At 50.4% G+C, this 16,888-nt stretch overlaps 1 protein-coding gene across 1 annotated transcript in view; it reads left to right on the top strand.

Moving 5' to 3' along the window:
* The first annotated feature begins 635 nt into the window (after nucleotides 1-635).
* NELL1 (neural EGFL like 1) overlaps nucleotides 636-16,888 on the top strand; it is a 196,264-nt gene continuing 180,011 nt past the window's right edge. Inside the window, exons 1-5 of the mRNA XM_026041104.1 lie at nucleotides 636-659; nucleotides 967-998; nucleotides 6,997-7,141; nucleotides 8,002-8,017; nucleotides 8,380-8,523. Of these exons, the coding sequence (XP_025896889.1) occupies nucleotides 636-659; nucleotides 967-998; nucleotides 6,997-7,141; nucleotides 8,002-8,017; nucleotides 8,380-8,523 (361 nt within the window). The remainder of the gene's footprint in view (nucleotides 660-966; nucleotides 999-6,996; nucleotides 7,142-8,001; nucleotides 8,018-8,379; nucleotides 8,524-16,888) is intronic.

Here is a 16,888-nt window from a genome sequence, read left to right as displayed (position 1 = left end):
GGCAACATCCACAATGTGTTCAAGCTGAAGGAGTCTCATGCCTTACACTGTTATCTTCCTCGCACACGGAAACGTTTGCATCCCTCCTAGGCATCAAAGGGAATGAAAGAGAAGGAAAAGGAGGGAAAAGAAAAGGAGTTTAGCAGGTGGGAAGGATCCTAGTGGGTTTTTTTAGCCCAAACAGGTGGAGTCTTGGGCAGTTAGAAGGTTATTTGAAGGATGTGGGGAGCCAGCCTGGGCTTGCCATGAATGCTTGGGTTAAAAGGGGCTTGATTTGAGAGCCCTGAGCCTGTCAATATAGGTAGCAGGGTGATATAGGAAGCATTAAGGGTGCCTCTTTATAAATAAAGGTGGTGCTGGGTGGCTGATAAATAGCATCTGATTTTTGCTAACATTTCAGCTCGATGGCTTAACAGGCAATAAAGCACCTCGTGCTACAGAAAACCATTTATAACTTGATCTCTTGTTTAATGACAACTTCCAGAGTGTAACAAAATGTGGTGGGTTTTTTTTTTTTTTTTTTTTTTTTTTGTAGAGGCCGGGGGTTAAACCCTTCCCATCAGGAATCAGGAGATTCCTGATGATCCTTTGCAAGGTGTCAACCTCTTAAGATGAGATCTCAGCCTAAGCCCCACATGACTCGGGGAATGAAGCTGGAAGTTGGAAAGCAGCCTCAGCTGGAAGAGCATTGGGCACTTCCAAGGGGAGGCCTTGCTCGTGTGCTTGGAAAGGAAGGGGGCTTTCTAAGGGTAATATGCTGCAGATATAGCGAGGAGCATGTGATATATATATATTCCCAGTTTAAAGGCACATTGCAAGACTGAGTGTGGTGTGTGAAGAAGACCCAACTTTGCTCACGGTGTGTATAGCTGTAGCTTTGTTAGCTGTCCTGCTGGAAGGCAGCAGGAGCCTGGTGACCCTGCCAGTGCTCTTGGTTTCTAATTCATTTTCCGTTTTGTCCTGCAGGTGCCCCTGTCTCACAAGCCTGGTTATTTGCGGTAAGTCAGTGTGAACACGTCGCGCTTTCCAGCTTGACCTGGAGAATCTGGCTCCTGGTTTGGTCCCCTTTGAGAGCAGGGTGGCTGAATCTGGAGCAAGGGAGGATGCTGTGAGCCCTCACGGGTTGGATTTGGCTTGGGATCCTTCACTGGCAGCTCTGTACGTGTCTGGAAGGCAGTGTGGATCCACATGGGGGAATAGTTTTTCAGGGCAAGTGTTTCGATGTGCTGTTTGGAAGCAAGGATAGCAAATGGGTGCTGAGGCCAGTGTACTCAGGGTGGGAGACAATGTGGACCCACTAGTAGTACCGGGAGAGGATGTGGGGCTCTGGTTGTGCCCTGAGGTTTCTCTCTTGGGTGTTGAACTTGTGTAAGACAAGAAAAACTCTGGCCAGGATTGATGCTGAGGAACAGGGGTGCTAGATGTGTTTGGTCAGAGCGGGTGGCTTTCTCCCAGCTCCTTGGAGTGGGACAGGGATGCTCAAAGCCTCTGACAGATGCACTCCCCAGCACGTGGCTTCGCTCCTTGGCGGCCCTCCCTTTCCCCTGTTGTAGCTGCACTCCCCAGGGGTCTCTAGACTTAGGTCCAGACCTCACCTAACCTTCACCCTAAGCCAAGCCCTAGCTGTCAGCCAAGTGCTGAGGCTCCTGAGCCTGGTGCTGGCCCTAGAAAACCTGCCCCAGAATCAATGCGAATGTACCGCTACATTTCCTCTCACAAGCCCCTCACGCAGCTCCCATCTTTTTGTCTGCGTGTTCCCAGGTTCCCTCCATCCTTTTGCGCATGGAGTCCCCAGGATGCCGCATAGAGGCCCACAGGGCCTCCCTGTTCACGTGGAGGTCCCTGCTTGCTGCACTGACCCCATAGGGCTCCCCTGTCCCCATGCACGCGGATGCCCCTGGATGCCACAGAGAGGGCTGTGGGTCTCCCCTGGCTCCATGTGCACGGAGGACCCTGTGATCTGCATGGAGGCCCATAGCGCCCTGCTGTCCTCTGTACTTAGGGAGGCATCTGGGTCCTCGTGGACACACACAGGGACCCCTCCCTCCCTGTGGGCACAGAGGCCCCTGGGGATCGCACTGAGGCCTGTAGGGCCCCCCATCCTCGTGCGCATGGAGGACCCTGGGGCCTGCACAGAGGCCTCTAGGTCACCTCTGCCCCTAGGCAGATGGAGGCCCCTGGGCCCGTGTGCACGGAGACCCCTCGGGACCGCATGGAGGCCCATAGCAGCCTCCCATCCCTGTGTGCATGGAGGCCTGTGGGGACCCCCCTCTCTGTGCGTACTGAGGTCCCTGTGGTCCACACAGAGGACCATAGGGCTGTGACTTTTCTTGCCCACGGAGGACTCTGGAGGCCACGTGGTGGCTTGCACGACACCCCCCCGTCTGTCCCCATGTGCATGGAGGTCCCTGAGGGCAAACCAGAACCCTATAGAGCCCCCGGTACCCCTGTGTACAAAGGTCCCTGGGGGCCACAAAAAGGCCCTTCGAGCCCCCTGTTCCTGTGTGCATGGATGTCCCTGGGGCCTGCATAGAGGCCTGTGGAGCCCTCCCATCTTCATGTGCATGGAGACCCCTGGGAGCTGCACAGAGGATAGTAGGGCCACGCGTCGGCGTGGGCCCTGGGGCCTGCACAGAGGCCCACAGGCCCAGCTTTGCCCATGGAGGCTGTTTAGGGGGCCACAAGACAGCCGGAGGGCTGCCCCAGTCCCTTGGGCACGGAGGCCCCTAGGGCCCCCTATCCCCATGTGCACGGGAAGTTCCTGCTGGCTGCACGAAGGTCCGTAGGGTCAGCCCATCCCCGTGTGCACGGAGGACCCTGAGGGCTGAGCGGAGGCCCTTGGGCCCCCCTGTCCCCATGAGCACGGAGGCCCACAGTGCCCTCCAGTGTCCATGCACAGATGGCAGTAGGGCCCCCCCCCCCCCCCCCCGTGCCCCACACACATGGATGGTCCCTGGGGCCATAGAGAGACTTCTAGAGCCCCCACATCCCTGTGTGCTTGGAGGCCTCTGGGGCTTGCACGGGAGCCTGCTCGGCCCTCCCATCTTCATGTGCAAGGAAGCCCCTGTGGCTGCATGGAGGCCCATAGGCCCCCCTGAACCCCGGTGCACGGAGGCCCCTGGGGCACACAAGGAGGACAGTAGGGCCCCCATCCTGGTGGGCGCAGAAGCCCACGGGGTCTGCACAGAGGCCTGTAGCTCCCCCAGCCCTTGCACATGGAGGCACCTTAGGCCCACACAGAGGTCAATAGGGACCCCCAAGCTGGTGCCCCCCGGGGGCCACACGATGGCCAGAAGGCCCCCCCTGCCCCCATGCATGGAGGCCACTGATGGCAGCACAGAGGCCCTTAGGGACCCTCTGTCTCTGTGCACACGGAGGGCACTGGGGGCTACACGAATACCCATAGGGAATGTAGGAAATGGAGGGCTACACTTCTGTTTCCATGCCCTTTGTAGCTTTACTCCCCACAGATGTCTAGACTTCGTCTCGCCTGTCCCTGACCCTGGCTGTCACCCAAATGCTGAGGACCCCCAGGCCCAGTGCTGACTCGAGAGCACATCTCCCAGAATCAACAAAAATGAAGTATTACATTTCCTTTCACGATGGCTCTAGAAGAAATATCCTAGAATCACGCCGAATGTAGCACTGCATTTCCTTTCACAAGCCCTTTTTAGCTCCGTTCTCCGTGGACCTTTAGGCTTTCTCCGTATCCTATTCGTGTCCCTAAAGCTAGGTGTCAGTCACATGCTCAGGCCCCCAGGCCTAGCGTTGCCTCTGTAACCCGTGTCCTAGAATCAATCCAAAGATAACACTACGACTCCTTTCGTATGCCCTTTCTAGCTCCACTGTCCATGGAGCTGTAGGCTTTCTCTCTTTGCTAACCCTATCTGTCTCCCTAACCCTAACGTCAGACAAATGCTGAGGCCCTCAGGCCTAGCGCTCGCTCTGGAACACGTCCTAAGATTAATCCATATGTAGCACTTCATTTCCTATGGCATGCCCTTTCCAGCTGCACTTCCTATGGAGCTCTAGGGTTTCTTCTTCTCTTAGTCCTGGGGGTTTATGTTTAGAGTGCATGAGAATCAGTTAGAGGTAATTAGGGGCCTCGTGTGGGTATGAAGCGGACCGAGTTATTTTACCTTTTTGGGTGGTAAAATTGCTACAATTGTAGTGTTGACACCAGGGCCCATCTCGTATAAACCTGGTAGATTGACAGAATGTAGAGCTGGTTTATGCGTTACAGGCTCCAAAGGGCAGCTAGCCATGCATTTAGGATTTGGAAATCCTGCTCCTGAAGGAAAAGGGTTTCTCTTCCGTGAGTTAGGAAGCATTTTCCGTGTGGAAGCTCTGTCATCTCTGTGGCACATACGGTCCGGCTTGCAGCTGAATCCATCCATCCCTCAAGTGAACACTTAGCACTTCCCATTGCCTCTCACCCGAGGCACGAGAGCAGCCTCGCAGCAGCTCGGAGAGATACCAGGGCCTGATCAGAACTATCTCATCAAGCTTCAAAACGCCCCGAGCTCTGTGGCTGGGGGGTCTAACAGTTTAACACCGCGCGGTCGGCAACATCACTGCAGTTTAGGTCAAAACCAAGACGCACGCAACGCCCCGCCGGGAGCGCAGGGCGAGGATGTGATCGGAGCTGAGACGCATCGGGTTTGCTAGGACTAACACTCGGCTCTTGCAGAAGTGCCACCAGACTTGAGTTTAATTGCAGCAAGCATTCGGGAGCACAGTTCTCATTCCCCTCCGAACATTAGGCCCTCCAGCTATTTATATTTCCAGCAGGATCATCTCAGCATATCAGGGGGTTTTGCATCGTTGTGGAAAGACGATTGGTTGCAATACGTTGTTAGTGCCAGCGTGGGAATGGTGTTGACTGGGAGAAGGCAGGTTTTTTTGGTCCATGCTGACCATCTTTCTATTTTCCAGTATGAAAAGATGAAAATACTTCCAAGATGACTGATTCTGCATCCGTACATCCCTCTGACATCGTGCTGGGCTGGGAGAGCCCCCTTTTTAGGACCAGTTCTGCTCAGTGACCCTTCAGCCCAGCTCTGTGTCTCCATTAAAGACTGCACAGTGATTTTCCTTACAGTCCAAAACTTTGGTGGGATATGAGTTAATTTAGCATGCAGGCAGATGCTGCACTTACTTGTATCCCACGTAGCTATACCCCCATGTGGGTAGGAATGGGAGTAACGGTGCACCCTACCTAAAACTGAGCACGTGCGTAGTTCTGGCTGGGCAAAGGCTGTGGAGATGGTTGCTGAGGGGTTTTGGGGGTGTTTTGCAGACCAGGTGTTTGCAGAGCTCTTGCTAAGCCATGAATTAGGTGACCTAAAGATGCTGTTTGATGGCTCTAGCACTGTCCAAGGAGCATGAATGCAAACACTGCTTTACAGGGCGTTTTTCACTTTACCTATTATCCAAACATATTATTTAGGATTGCAGGTGAGTTTGGCACCCACAGCAGAGGCCCAGGGGAGGGAGGGTGCCCGAGCTGCGCGGAGCCAAGCGCTCGGCTGCCCCAGACCTGCGCGGATCCGGCAGCCGGGTCCCCTGCCAGGGCAGCAGGCGGGACCGCTCCATCCCAGTGCCAACTCAGCCCGGGTGCCCGGCGTTAAAGGGGCGGCCCCGCGCTGCCCGTTGCCGCTCCGCAGCCGCCGGGCGGCGGCGCTGGCGAGGCCGGCGGAGCGGAGAGGAGCGGAGCGGAGCGGGGCGGGCGGCGGGGCCCGCGGGCGGAGCCGGAGCCGCCGCCGGAGCCGGAGCCGGAGCCGCTCCGCTCCGCTCGGCAGGCGCAGCGCGGCCGCGCCGATGGGGCCCCTCCTGCTGCTGCTGCTGCTGCTGCTGCGCTGCGCGGGGGCGGCCGCCGCAGGTGAGGCCGTGGGGATGGCCGTGGGGCAGGGGGGCTGCGCGCGTGGGGCAGGGGGTCCGCGCGGAGCGGCCGCAACTCCGGCGCGGGGCTGCGCGGCGCCGCCCGGGGAGCCCCGACGTTGCCCCGGGGCCGCGCGGTGGGGCAGAGTTTCCCCTTTGCCCGCAGCCCGCCGCGCCCCGGGGAGCGGCCGAGCCCCCAGGGCGCAAAGAGCGCGTCCTCGTCGGGGGCTCCCGGCCAGTTCATCCGCTAATCTGCCCCGGTGTGTCTGGCCCAACGGGCGCCCAAGTCTGGAGACCCGTTCCCGTCTCCCGCGGGGGCTCGGTCGGAGTGTGAGCCGCTGATTTACGGGGAATAGCCCCCTTTTAGTTTATGAATTGAAAGCCGCGTGGCTTCGGGATCGGGCCCCGGCTTGGGCACTCTTACCCCAATAAGAGTATATGGATTGATGCTTCTTTCTTCTCCTATTTTTTTTTGGCTTCAGGGCAAAAAATAAAGACAGAATTGCCAGTCTCATTCCAGGGAGGAGAGGTGAGGGAGCCTAAGAGAGTGCAGGCAATAGGATGCTCTCCTTGTGCTGGGCTGCGGGCGAGCACCCAGGGAGAGGAGCCCGGCTTATTGCGCTGAAGCTGCTGATTTGTTGTTTGTTAATTATTAATGGGGCTTTTGAGCGCCCGTGTGCTGCCTGAGGAGCTGCGGGGAGAAGGTGGCTGGGAATTTAAAGCAGGGGGAGTCTCTTGCTGAGGAGGTGCCGTGATGTTAGGTCTCGTGCTTGGGAAGCATCGGGAGAGCTGGAAGGGGCTGAGCGGAAGCCAGGGGAGCTCCGGGGCTCCGTACTTGTTGAGCCTTGGGCTGCAGTAAGCGGATTTATTGGAGCAGGGTGGCTGCAGGGATGGATCCGTGTGCCTGTTCCTGTTCCATCCTGCCCGGGACTGTCACTGGGTTGCCCCTTCGCTGGGTTTAGGGCTGGTCATGCTGCACATAGCTCATCTTTCCCATTGAGTGAGCTCGACCTCCCTTGTCCATGGTGTTTTGCAGACCCTGATCAACCTCCCTTTGTGTCCGTGGTGTTTTGCAGACCCTATTTGTCTCCCCTTTGTGTCCATGGTGTTTTGCAGACCCGACTCGTCCTCCCTCGCCTCCACCCGTTGTGTTTTGCAGCCCCCAGTAGCTCGAACCCCCTTAGACCAGGGACTGATGCGCTCGAGTCCCAGCAGGGGCTGTGGAGCTGTCAGCCCTTTGGCAGGGATTGAGTCGGAGACGGTGCCGATGCCCCTTTGTGTTGCTGCCTCACTAGGAAGTTTCTCATCTTTAGGAATGCCTTTTCTGAGCTCATATTTGAATTTTCCACAAAAAGGTAGTTATCCCCGTTGTTATGCATCCGTGCTCGCTTTGCTATAACAGCGCGCTCGGAGCTCGGCTGTGCCGGATGCAGTGAGACTTCTTTATCTTGTAGATTAAGGACAAAAGACTTTCTGAGGCTCTTTTCAATATTTAACACCATTGCACGAAATGCCAAGTATCCCCCTGCCTTAGCATAGTGTGTTATCCCAAGGAATTTCAGTTTTATCCAAGGAGAAAGTGCTAGGGCCAGGCGACCTAGGAGGAAACTAGTAACTTCTTGATCCTCCTGCACCTCTGTAAGTCTTGGAGCCCTTCAGGGACCAACTAGAACATCTGCAGTTTAACTAATCTGGAAATGCGGTCCCAAAGTGGCAAGTGAATGGATTTAAGCCTGATGGGGGGGTGAACTCAATGAAAACCAGCCTGAAGGTGCTTTGCAGGTAAGATCCTGGATGCAAGGAAGTCTGTTCAAGTTCTGCCACTGACTTCAGCTGCGTCAGGAGTTTTCAGTTTTGGAGCCTATTCCTGTTTCTAAGGATGTGGAGGGCAAGGAAGAAGAGAATGTTAGGAGAATACTTAGCTTTTAGGGAGGATTTTTGGCCTCTCCCAGGCACAGGTTTGGTGATGTAGCTACATTAGGGATGCCCTCCTTGGCCCTGCTGCTCTATCTCCTTAGGGGTGTTTGGTTCCATTAGGAGAATTGTGCCTAGGTTATGGGCTCTGGGACCTGGTCTGGGCGTGAAGTGCAAGGGGGATTTCTGATCCTCATATCCTTGTAGACATCGGGTCCAAAAGGTGCGTGGTTCTTATCTCCTCCACCTTTTTGCAGAGGCAGTTGTACTTTTTTGTGTGTTCAGCTATATTTATATGTATATTTATTGGCGACTCTTTTGCTTTACCATGGTCCTGGGTTCAAGCAGCTGTTTCCGAGTGTCTTAACTTGTGTTTAATAAAATCTATGAGAAAGCAATAGCTTGATTGAAATAACAGGGGAAAAAAAAACCCTGCTATCCTCTCTCCTGCAGCAGTCACTGTCTTCTAAGCCATTGCTGTCATGCTAGAGACAGGAGCCTGTGATAGTCTCCTACAGAGGAGACTATCCTTGTTACTTGGTTGGGAACAGGAGCCGGTCTCACTCTGCCCCTCTCCCTCCCCAGCAGTGCCTCTGGCAGCCGTGGGCTTTGGCGCCGATCCCGACCTCCAAGTGGATCTCATCGCGGACCTGGATCTCGTCAACGCGACCGCCGGCGTGACGCAGGTGCCGGGGCTGCACAATGCCAGCAGGGCCTTCCTCTTGCAAGGTATTGTGGAACTATTATTGAACTATTATAGACTGTTATTGAAATGCATGTGGTGTTTCTCTCATGTACTGGCAGGTCGTTGAGGGCTGTGATCTCCCGGGAGGTGTTTTTGGTTTCAGTGCTCCCCAAGATCTTCTTGGACTAAATGTGCCCAAACGGGCCCGTGGCAGGGACTCAGTTTTGTCCTCGAGTGTTTGTTCTCTGCCGTTGTAGGTGTGTGTAAGCACCTGGAGTTGTGTAGGTGAGAAAGTAGCTCATGTGTCCGTGCTGCTTGGTTGAGGTTAGCAAGCATATTAAAACATAATAAGCGATGTTTTTATTTTGGAGGATCCCTATTTTTCATTAGTTGTGTTTTTATTACGCCCTAAATTGCCTGGTTTGGGGTCGTATTTAGTATCTGTAGCTCTTCTCGGGGCAGAATATGATCTCATTTAGCTTTGTATCTGCATTATTGTCATTATAAGTGATGAAAGAAGTAGGTCTGTGACTTTGGTTTATTTTTCACTTGGACAAGAGGATGGATCATCTCAGGGCGTGGTAACAGAGGGGCTTTCAGAAGCCACGTGAGGATTTTTCAGTTGCTTTTCCTATCTCTAGCATTACGTTAAATGTTAGTTCTTAGTGATTCCGAGATCAGTCTGCAAAAGAAAGGCATTAAGACAAAATGTAAATTTATAAATTGTTTTGCTTTTGATACCTCCGACTTAAGGCTTATGTGCTAGACATGAACACTGATGAAGTGCAGTTATTCTGCTAAATACTGCAATGGCCTAATTGACTTCATGGGGACTTTGTTGTCCCCCTTGCTAAGAGGAAATGGGCAGGAAATGCATGTGAGCCTGTGCGCCCAGGGGGTCACTCTGCCTTGTCAGGTGCATTTCCCCAAAAGCCTTCAGGAAGGCTGCTCAAAGTGAGGGTGTTTTTCTACGTATCCCTGGAAGCCTTTGAAGTAGGGATCTGACCTGCAGTTCCTCTCATCTAGCCAGAGGCTGGAAAAGTCCAGGATCCGGTGCAGGGAGTCGGTGGGAAATCCACTTCAAAGAAATGTGCAGAAAACTTTACCCGTGCAAGCAAGGCACTGCAGCAATGTCTGAATGTTGTGTGAAAGGCTTTGGCAAGGAGGCTTTTCTAAACTTGGTGAAATGTTGCCAAAATTGCTGTAATAAGGTCGCAATAAGTTTTGAGATGTTAGAAATGCCCCTTGCCCTCTCTCTTAGAAAAAAATTGCACCTCCACGGAGAGGGACCTGGGAGTCCTGGTTGACACTAAGTTAACCATGAGTGAGCAGTGTGCCCTCGTGGCCAAGAAGGCCAATGGGATCCTGGCCTGCATCAGGAGGAGCGTTGCCAGCAGGTCAAGGGAGGTGATTCTGCCCCTCTACTCAGCTCTGGTGAGGCCACACCTGGAGTACTGTGTGCAGTTCTGGGCACCCCAGTATAGGAAGGACGTGGAGCTTCTGGAGAGGGTCCAGAGAAGGGCAACCAGGATGATTAAGGGAATGGAACATCTCTCGTATGAAGAGAGGCTGAGTGAGCTGGGCCTGTTTTCTCTGGAGAAGAGACGGCTCAGAGGGGATATGATTAATATGTATAAGTTCAGGAAGGGAGAATGCAGGGAGGAAGGGGACAGGCTGTTTTCACTGGTGGCCAGCGATAGGACGAGGGGTAATGGCCACAAGCTGAAACACAAGAAGTTCCGTCTCCAGGTGAGGAGCAACTTCTTTACTGTGAGGGTGACAGAGCAGTGGAACAGGCTGCCCAGGGAGGTTGTGGAGTCTCCTGCTCTGGAGGTCTTCAAAACCCTCCTGGATGCCACCCTGTGCCACATGCTCTAGGTGTGCCTGCTTGAGCAGGAAGGTTGGACTAGATGATCTCTAGAGGTCCCTTCCAACCTTAAATATTCTGTGAATTCTGTGAAATAACTGAGCAGTGGCCAACACTTAGGGCTGAGTCTTACCGTAAGCGTTAGATAGTTGAGGAGACGGATTTATATTGACCTTGGAGATGGAAACCTTAGCAGATACGGAGCTCAATGGTAGAGAAGGGCTTTGGCTGCAAGGCAGGTGGAGCTGCTGGGTTTGTTGTTATGTTCCTAGGTAGGCTAAGTCCATTAAGACTTTGCTGTTTCCCTTCCTGGCAATTGGAGTGCCTATGTGCCTTTATATACACATAGGGAAGGGGATGGGCAACAGCTCAGCTTGCATCACTGTGTTTCTGAGGTGAGGGCTGAATTAGTTAGGTGAGATGATGTTTGATGTTAGGGTTAGGGCATCAGTCGCTCTTGATCCAAGCTGATGCAACAAGAGATGTTGCTTGCTCTGTCCTTCAGGGCAAATGTTAAGTGTAAACGGGGTAATTTTTACAGTGCAGACACCTTGCAAAAGTAGAAAATATGGGGAGGCACCACGGCTAGCTCAAAATCTGTTATGTCCTGCCTAACCAGAGCAGCTCTCTTGCTTTCTCCATACACAGTAAGCTGAGATTTCTCTGTTGGGCTATGAAGAGCTGCTGGGGGGCTGGGATGAGATGGGGTCTTGCTGGTGGTAGGGATGATGTTGGGGCAGGACAGCAGCGAAAAAGCTTCAGAAGTCCAGGATGGACCATGCTGTGATGTGCCTTGTGATTTGTGCTAATTAAACAGGGGACAATATAACTTGGTTAATGTGTTTATTTATTTATTTTATTATTATTAGTGGCTTTAAATGTTAACTTTGCCATGTTTGGGTTGCTCACTGCAAAGCTGATACACTTTGTCCTAATAACAGTGTGAAAATCCGTTACTATCTGTAGTAGTCCCAGATATTCTGATAGAATGATTGATTTGGTCATGGGCTGATTTATCTTCGGAGAAGGATTTGATTATGGTAGATGTTCGGGGTATGCCTCAAGTCACAGAAACAACATGTCAGGTACTTGTTTGCTGGGTAAATGTTGGTTGTTCTTTGCTTTTTTCCTTGCGTACTAAATGAGACATGGACCCTCTGGAAAATGGCATGCTTGATCCTGTAATTAAGCGTGATACAGGGATGCATGTCCCCAGAGGGCTGAGCCTGTGAAGCTCCAGCCCTGATGTTTGTCAAATCCCGTTTGTTTTTGTTTTAATGGAAACAAGATTTTAATCTGTGTTGTGCGTGTGATTTTGTTATTTGTTTGGCAATGAAGAAATTAAGGTTTTTTTTCCCCCCCCCGTTCTGCAAAACTGACCGTTTGCAGGAGGGAGACATGATCTGCCCCCGGAATAGGGGCAGCTGAGTAAGATGAGATGAATCATCTTCAAATGGTGGAAATCAGGGGTTGCATGAGAAGCACTGAGCACTGCCCATTAGATGCATCTGAAGAGATGAGCGATGAGCTCCTGGTGGCTTTTTCAGTGCCCGAGAGAAGTTTTTCAGTGCTCCCATACAACTCTCCAGCCTTGGTGGTGTTCATGTTTGGAGTTCCACTAGAGCCCCATCTAGGAAGAGCATTAACCCAACATACCAATAAAGAGATACAACCTATATGTGTAATCTGGAGTAGCACTGGAAATTTAGTTGCACTAAACTCCATGGAACCATTTCTCCTTTTGTTTTTTTGTTGCCTCCTTCTGTGACTTGATGTTTTTGGAGGCTTCCCGTCACATTGGTAGCACTTGGGGAGGTATTCTGGGCACGCGCTGCCTCTGTGCCCAGCAGTTATTTTTGCTTCCCTGGGAGACAGTAATTGTGCTGCTTGTCTGTCTTCATTGCCACGGTTTGCATGTGCAGGGGGCAGTGGGAGAAGCACTTTGGTGCTTCTGTAGTGTGCTCAAAGTCCTGAAATGAGGAGGAGTGAGGACAAACTTCCTTACCATGAGAGCAGGTTGGTTTGGGTAAAATCAGCTCAATCTGTTCTTACTCTTATCCTCATTGGAACAAAAATAGGTAGCAAAAAACTATCTTTTTCCTGGACAGGATGTTGACCAGCGGATACACCCCAAGCATTGTCTTCTACTGCACTTGGTCAGGTTTTGTTAACAATTTTTAATGTGTTGATAGCTGCTTGAAAGGAATATTTGTGTGTCCTGCTTGACCTCTAGCTAGGTGCTATGCCTGCAGCCTGAGACGAACTGATATTCTTGCCTGCATTTAAAAACACAGGGTGCTGCTTAACTGTTTTTAAAGGTTTCTCCTCTTTTAAGAGGAGCACGATGAGACCTAACGCAAGAGCCAGGCCTGGCCTGCTTCCTGTGGTCCCTGCTGTCATGAATAGTCTAGCAGTGATAAAAATGAGATGCTACTTGAGGCCTCAGCCTGTTTCTTTGCCAAACTCGAGATTAATCTCACCACCTGCAGTGAGAGTGTATAAATGGCTTGAGGAGGGCATTTTTTTCCTCTTATTATTCATTTTGGCTACATAAATGGTGTACAGGCCTGTCATGCTGGGTTGGTTGGTGGTGTTATGTTGTGTGATTGCCCTGCCTTTTGTGGGCTATTCAGTGAGACAAAATGCAGTACCTTAGGCTTATTTTTATAGAGAAGGACAAAGAAAAGAGTGGTTTGGGTACCTGCTGTCTGCTGAAACATCTATCTAAATCAGCAGTTATGTTGGTTTGGTGCCTGCTAAAAGAGCAAAGCTGGTTCTGTAACTCCAGTGGCTGAGGGTGCTGCAAATTGCTGTTTTGAGGCAATAATCCATAGCTGAACCCTTGTGTTTTGGCTCCCTGGAAAATTATGTTATATTCTTTCCCCTTCTTCCCTCCCTGCGTGATAACAGGTTCCTTCTGTGACTACAGCCGAGTTTCCTATTGGCCTCCTGTGCTATAAATAGAAAAATAGCAAATGGAAAAAAAAGTATAGGATCACAGCAGTTACACAGATGACTTGACTGAGCTGGTGCTTCCCGGGCAGGTACAGGCAGTGGCTTGCTTTGAAGCTCCGAGCTTTCCTGCTTGCCTTGATGGGAACAGATGCCTCCTGCTGTAGGAGAGTTGATGTTATTAAGGTTAGTTGTGTTGCCTTTTTGCCTTTTTTTTCCTTCTTTTTTTTTTCTTGTCTTCCTTCCATGGTCAACTGGAAGGTAACAAGGATGCTCTTAGTATGTGGTAAATATCAAGCTTGGTGGTGGGTGTTTAGTAGCTGTGGGCTTCTCTTGCAAGCCAGTATTGACCAGGAGAATTGAGCTCTGGTTCCTGCTCCCTGTGCCACGTAAAAAGTTGAAGGGAGCATTGGATCGTCTTGGATGATTCATGAATGGAGCATTGAATCATCTTGGGAGCCAGGGAAGATAACTCCACGCCTGGGCGTGGAGCGGGATGAGGCTGCCATGGTGCAGTCGTCCTTGGTGTGTGGAGGTCCCTGCAGGTCAGTGGAGCAGTGGCCTTAAAATATGATGCTGGGGGAATAATGTGATGGATGCCAGAGGCTTGGAGGCATCATGTTGTGCTTCCTCAAAGCTCCCTTTTGAGGGAGTCTGAGCCCGCCAAATCCAACTCGGTTGCCACAATCTCCCTAGGAAAAAGGGGGAAGTTGTTGGGGCTTGATGCCCAAAGAGAATTTGAGCTTTCCTTGATAACATTATTGCCCACGTGTTTGGAAGTCCTGGTCCTTTTGGCCTTTTGTTCTGTGATCCTGGCAGTGCTTTTAATGCTCTTTCATGCCTTGTGAGTGCCAGCTTGCGGAGGGGATATTGTGCCTCGCTAGCTCTGTGCCATCCTAATTGTTTCAAAATGTGTTCATTAAAAAAAAGTAAACACTGGTGGTGGTGTTATTGCTAATGGCAAAGAAATATATATATAAAGAAACAGGGGACACATGTGGCAGCTCTATTTAAATAAAAACCTCTTTGCAGAAACAAAGGCTTATGGAGCAAAAGGGAGCTTTTAGTACCCTGAGCACGTTTGCTGTTATGGATGAACCCACAGCAATGGATGCTATCAAAGTTGTCATATTTTATTCATGAGTTGTGGTGTGCTCGGATGGAATAAGAAAAGCAACGCTCCAAATCATAATTATGGCGTAAAAAGATAAAACAGTTATTATAGTGACATTTCTGAAAATTCTTGCGTGTCTCTATTCATGTAGCACTTGCAGAGAATGACTAAGTGCATTGGCTATATTTATGGGTTTGTGGGATGTGTGTGTGTATGTGTGGAGTGCTTCACAAATACCAAATTTTATATATATATATTTGGGGGAAATACACAAATATGTGCTTATGTGCGTTCCAAGGAACACAGGCACCTAGAATATTGAATATAAATGTAATTGTGAAGAGGCTGACAGCGGAAATTATGCCTTGGTAGAGAAGGGCTTTGACAAATGTATTGCCTCCCCATGCTATTATCATGCAGTTAATAAATAAAACAGACACCTGGGATTTAATTTGTTTTAACAATAATGTGAAAGTGATTTTTCTGTGACAAAGAAAACATAGGGTAGAATTAATTCACGAAGCACGTGTTTTAATGCTTGCACACATCACATAGACCAGAGAAATTCTATAAGATTTTGAGCAGCAAAGGACCTACGTGCTTTAAAAGTAATTAAAACACCGTTTAAAGTGTCAGATCATCTGACTTTTGAACGAAGAGAGCACTTCAGTGTATGTTTACTTTGAAGTTCATGGGGAATTTCATTGTCTTCTGCTGGATTATTCACATGGTTGAAGGCTTTGCTGGTCTGGAAACCCAAGCCTGTGTGTTGGAAGGGRTCTGGTTGGTGCAAGTAGCACTAGGCGCTGTATTTGCGCCCTGCAAGTGAAGAAACTGTTGGATTTCTGTTTGCTGGAACTTCCCTCTGAATGAGCTGCTGAAAACCTGTAAGGTTTAGGCAGGCAGCTCTTCCTCAGCAGGATCTGGCATGCTCATGCCCAAATGGGCACCCTAAGGAATTTAAGAATTGCTGGCTGTTAGTATTTATTTATTTGTAAAGCTGTTTGTTAAGGCCAGCAGTTTTTATATCTGTAAGAAAGCAGGGTGCTAATTGGGAATCCAGACTTAYTCCACAGAGCTTAAAAATGCGAATGGATCAATCTGCCACTATTGACAAAGTTGGGATTTAGGTATATTTTTTCCTGTATACAAAGTATAGTGGGAAGAGACAAATTCAAACTATGAATAGTCATTTGCAATAAATAAAAGTAGTCATTTGACTTGGTACCTGATTGTTTTSGATTTAGATGCTCCTTGCCTTCTGATACTATCCTCATGTTACGCTTTAAAAATCACTTCTAATGTTGGAGTGGGAGAGGGAGATGCTGTGACTTGGGCACACCAGAAAACAKTTGATAGAGAAGGGAGGAAAACGGTGGTTTTAGAGGCTTTGACAGGAAGAAGTGGTAATTTTGGGGCTGACTTGTTGATTCTGTGCAACGTGAGCAGTTARCTTGCTCTGAACTAGGCTGCTGAAATGGGCAGTGCTCCCAGGGCAAGGACAGGCAGCACGTGTGAAACGGGTCAGAAACCACCACTTCTTCCCTGTGCTTTGCACGCCTCTTTCTTAGGCTCTGCAGAGTTCAGTGCCAATTTGGAAAATAGTTATAGGAACTACCTAATTGCAGTGAGGTGCTACCTTGCCTCAGACAGCAGGGAAAGCCCTTATCCCCAACTCCTAAACAAATTAACTAACAAGGCATGTAACTGGATTAAGTCGCACAATTTAAGAGCAGAGGGTGTGCTTTGAGTCCTAGCGTGGCATCTCTACCAGTTAAGGTTAAAAAGGGATCAACCACTTGCAGGCAGCCTTGGTTTCAGTACAAGGTCCCTGAGGAGGCAGCTTGGAGAGCGTGAGCCCTGTGGTCACCTAGAACCTCCTCGATGGGAGGCAGCTGCTGGAGCAACGGGTGTGGGGTGCAAAAAACGGCTTCCAACCCTCTCAGTGTTGTGGATTGATGGAGTTGGGCTCTGTGGTGGTGATGGAGTGACATGAAGATGTCACCTCCTTGACAGCTACATAATTAATCCGGGTGCTGTCTTCCTAGCTGGCGCTCACGTCAGAGCAGTTTTCCCCAAGCGAGGAGGTGCAACGTTAATCCACTAAATCAACTAAATTACTGGTTAGTTAGAGAAGCTGTGATTTGATAAGTGGGTCTCGGTGATTTCTCGGGAACTTGAAATGCTGCCCTCCCTGGCACGTGGAACTTGAGGCCTTGGTTTGCTGTGGCCTCCTTAGTGCTGGGGAGCACACATATAATTTGAAATGCTAGGTTAATTTTGCWAGGAGAGACCTGGTTATAAACTAATACACAGAAGTGTACATCAAAATGACAGCAGTATAAACATTTACAGCCAAAGTAGTTTTGCATCCTACAAAAAGGAATTTCTACTGGATTATGCTGTTTTTTTCCCCCCTCACCTTCTCTAATCGAACTGCTTTTGCTGTAGAGCCGTGACAACTTACCTTTGTAAC

Source organism: Nothoprocta perdicaria, unplaced genomic scaffold (genome assembly GCF_003342845.1).
Source record: "Nothoprocta perdicaria isolate Ctin4 unplaced genomic scaffold, notPer1 scaffold_28, whole genome shotgun sequence".
NCBI lineage: Eukaryota > Metazoa > Chordata > Aves > Tinamiformes > Tinamidae > Nothoprocta > Nothoprocta perdicaria.
This window is presented reverse-complemented; position numbering and strand designations above follow the sequence as displayed.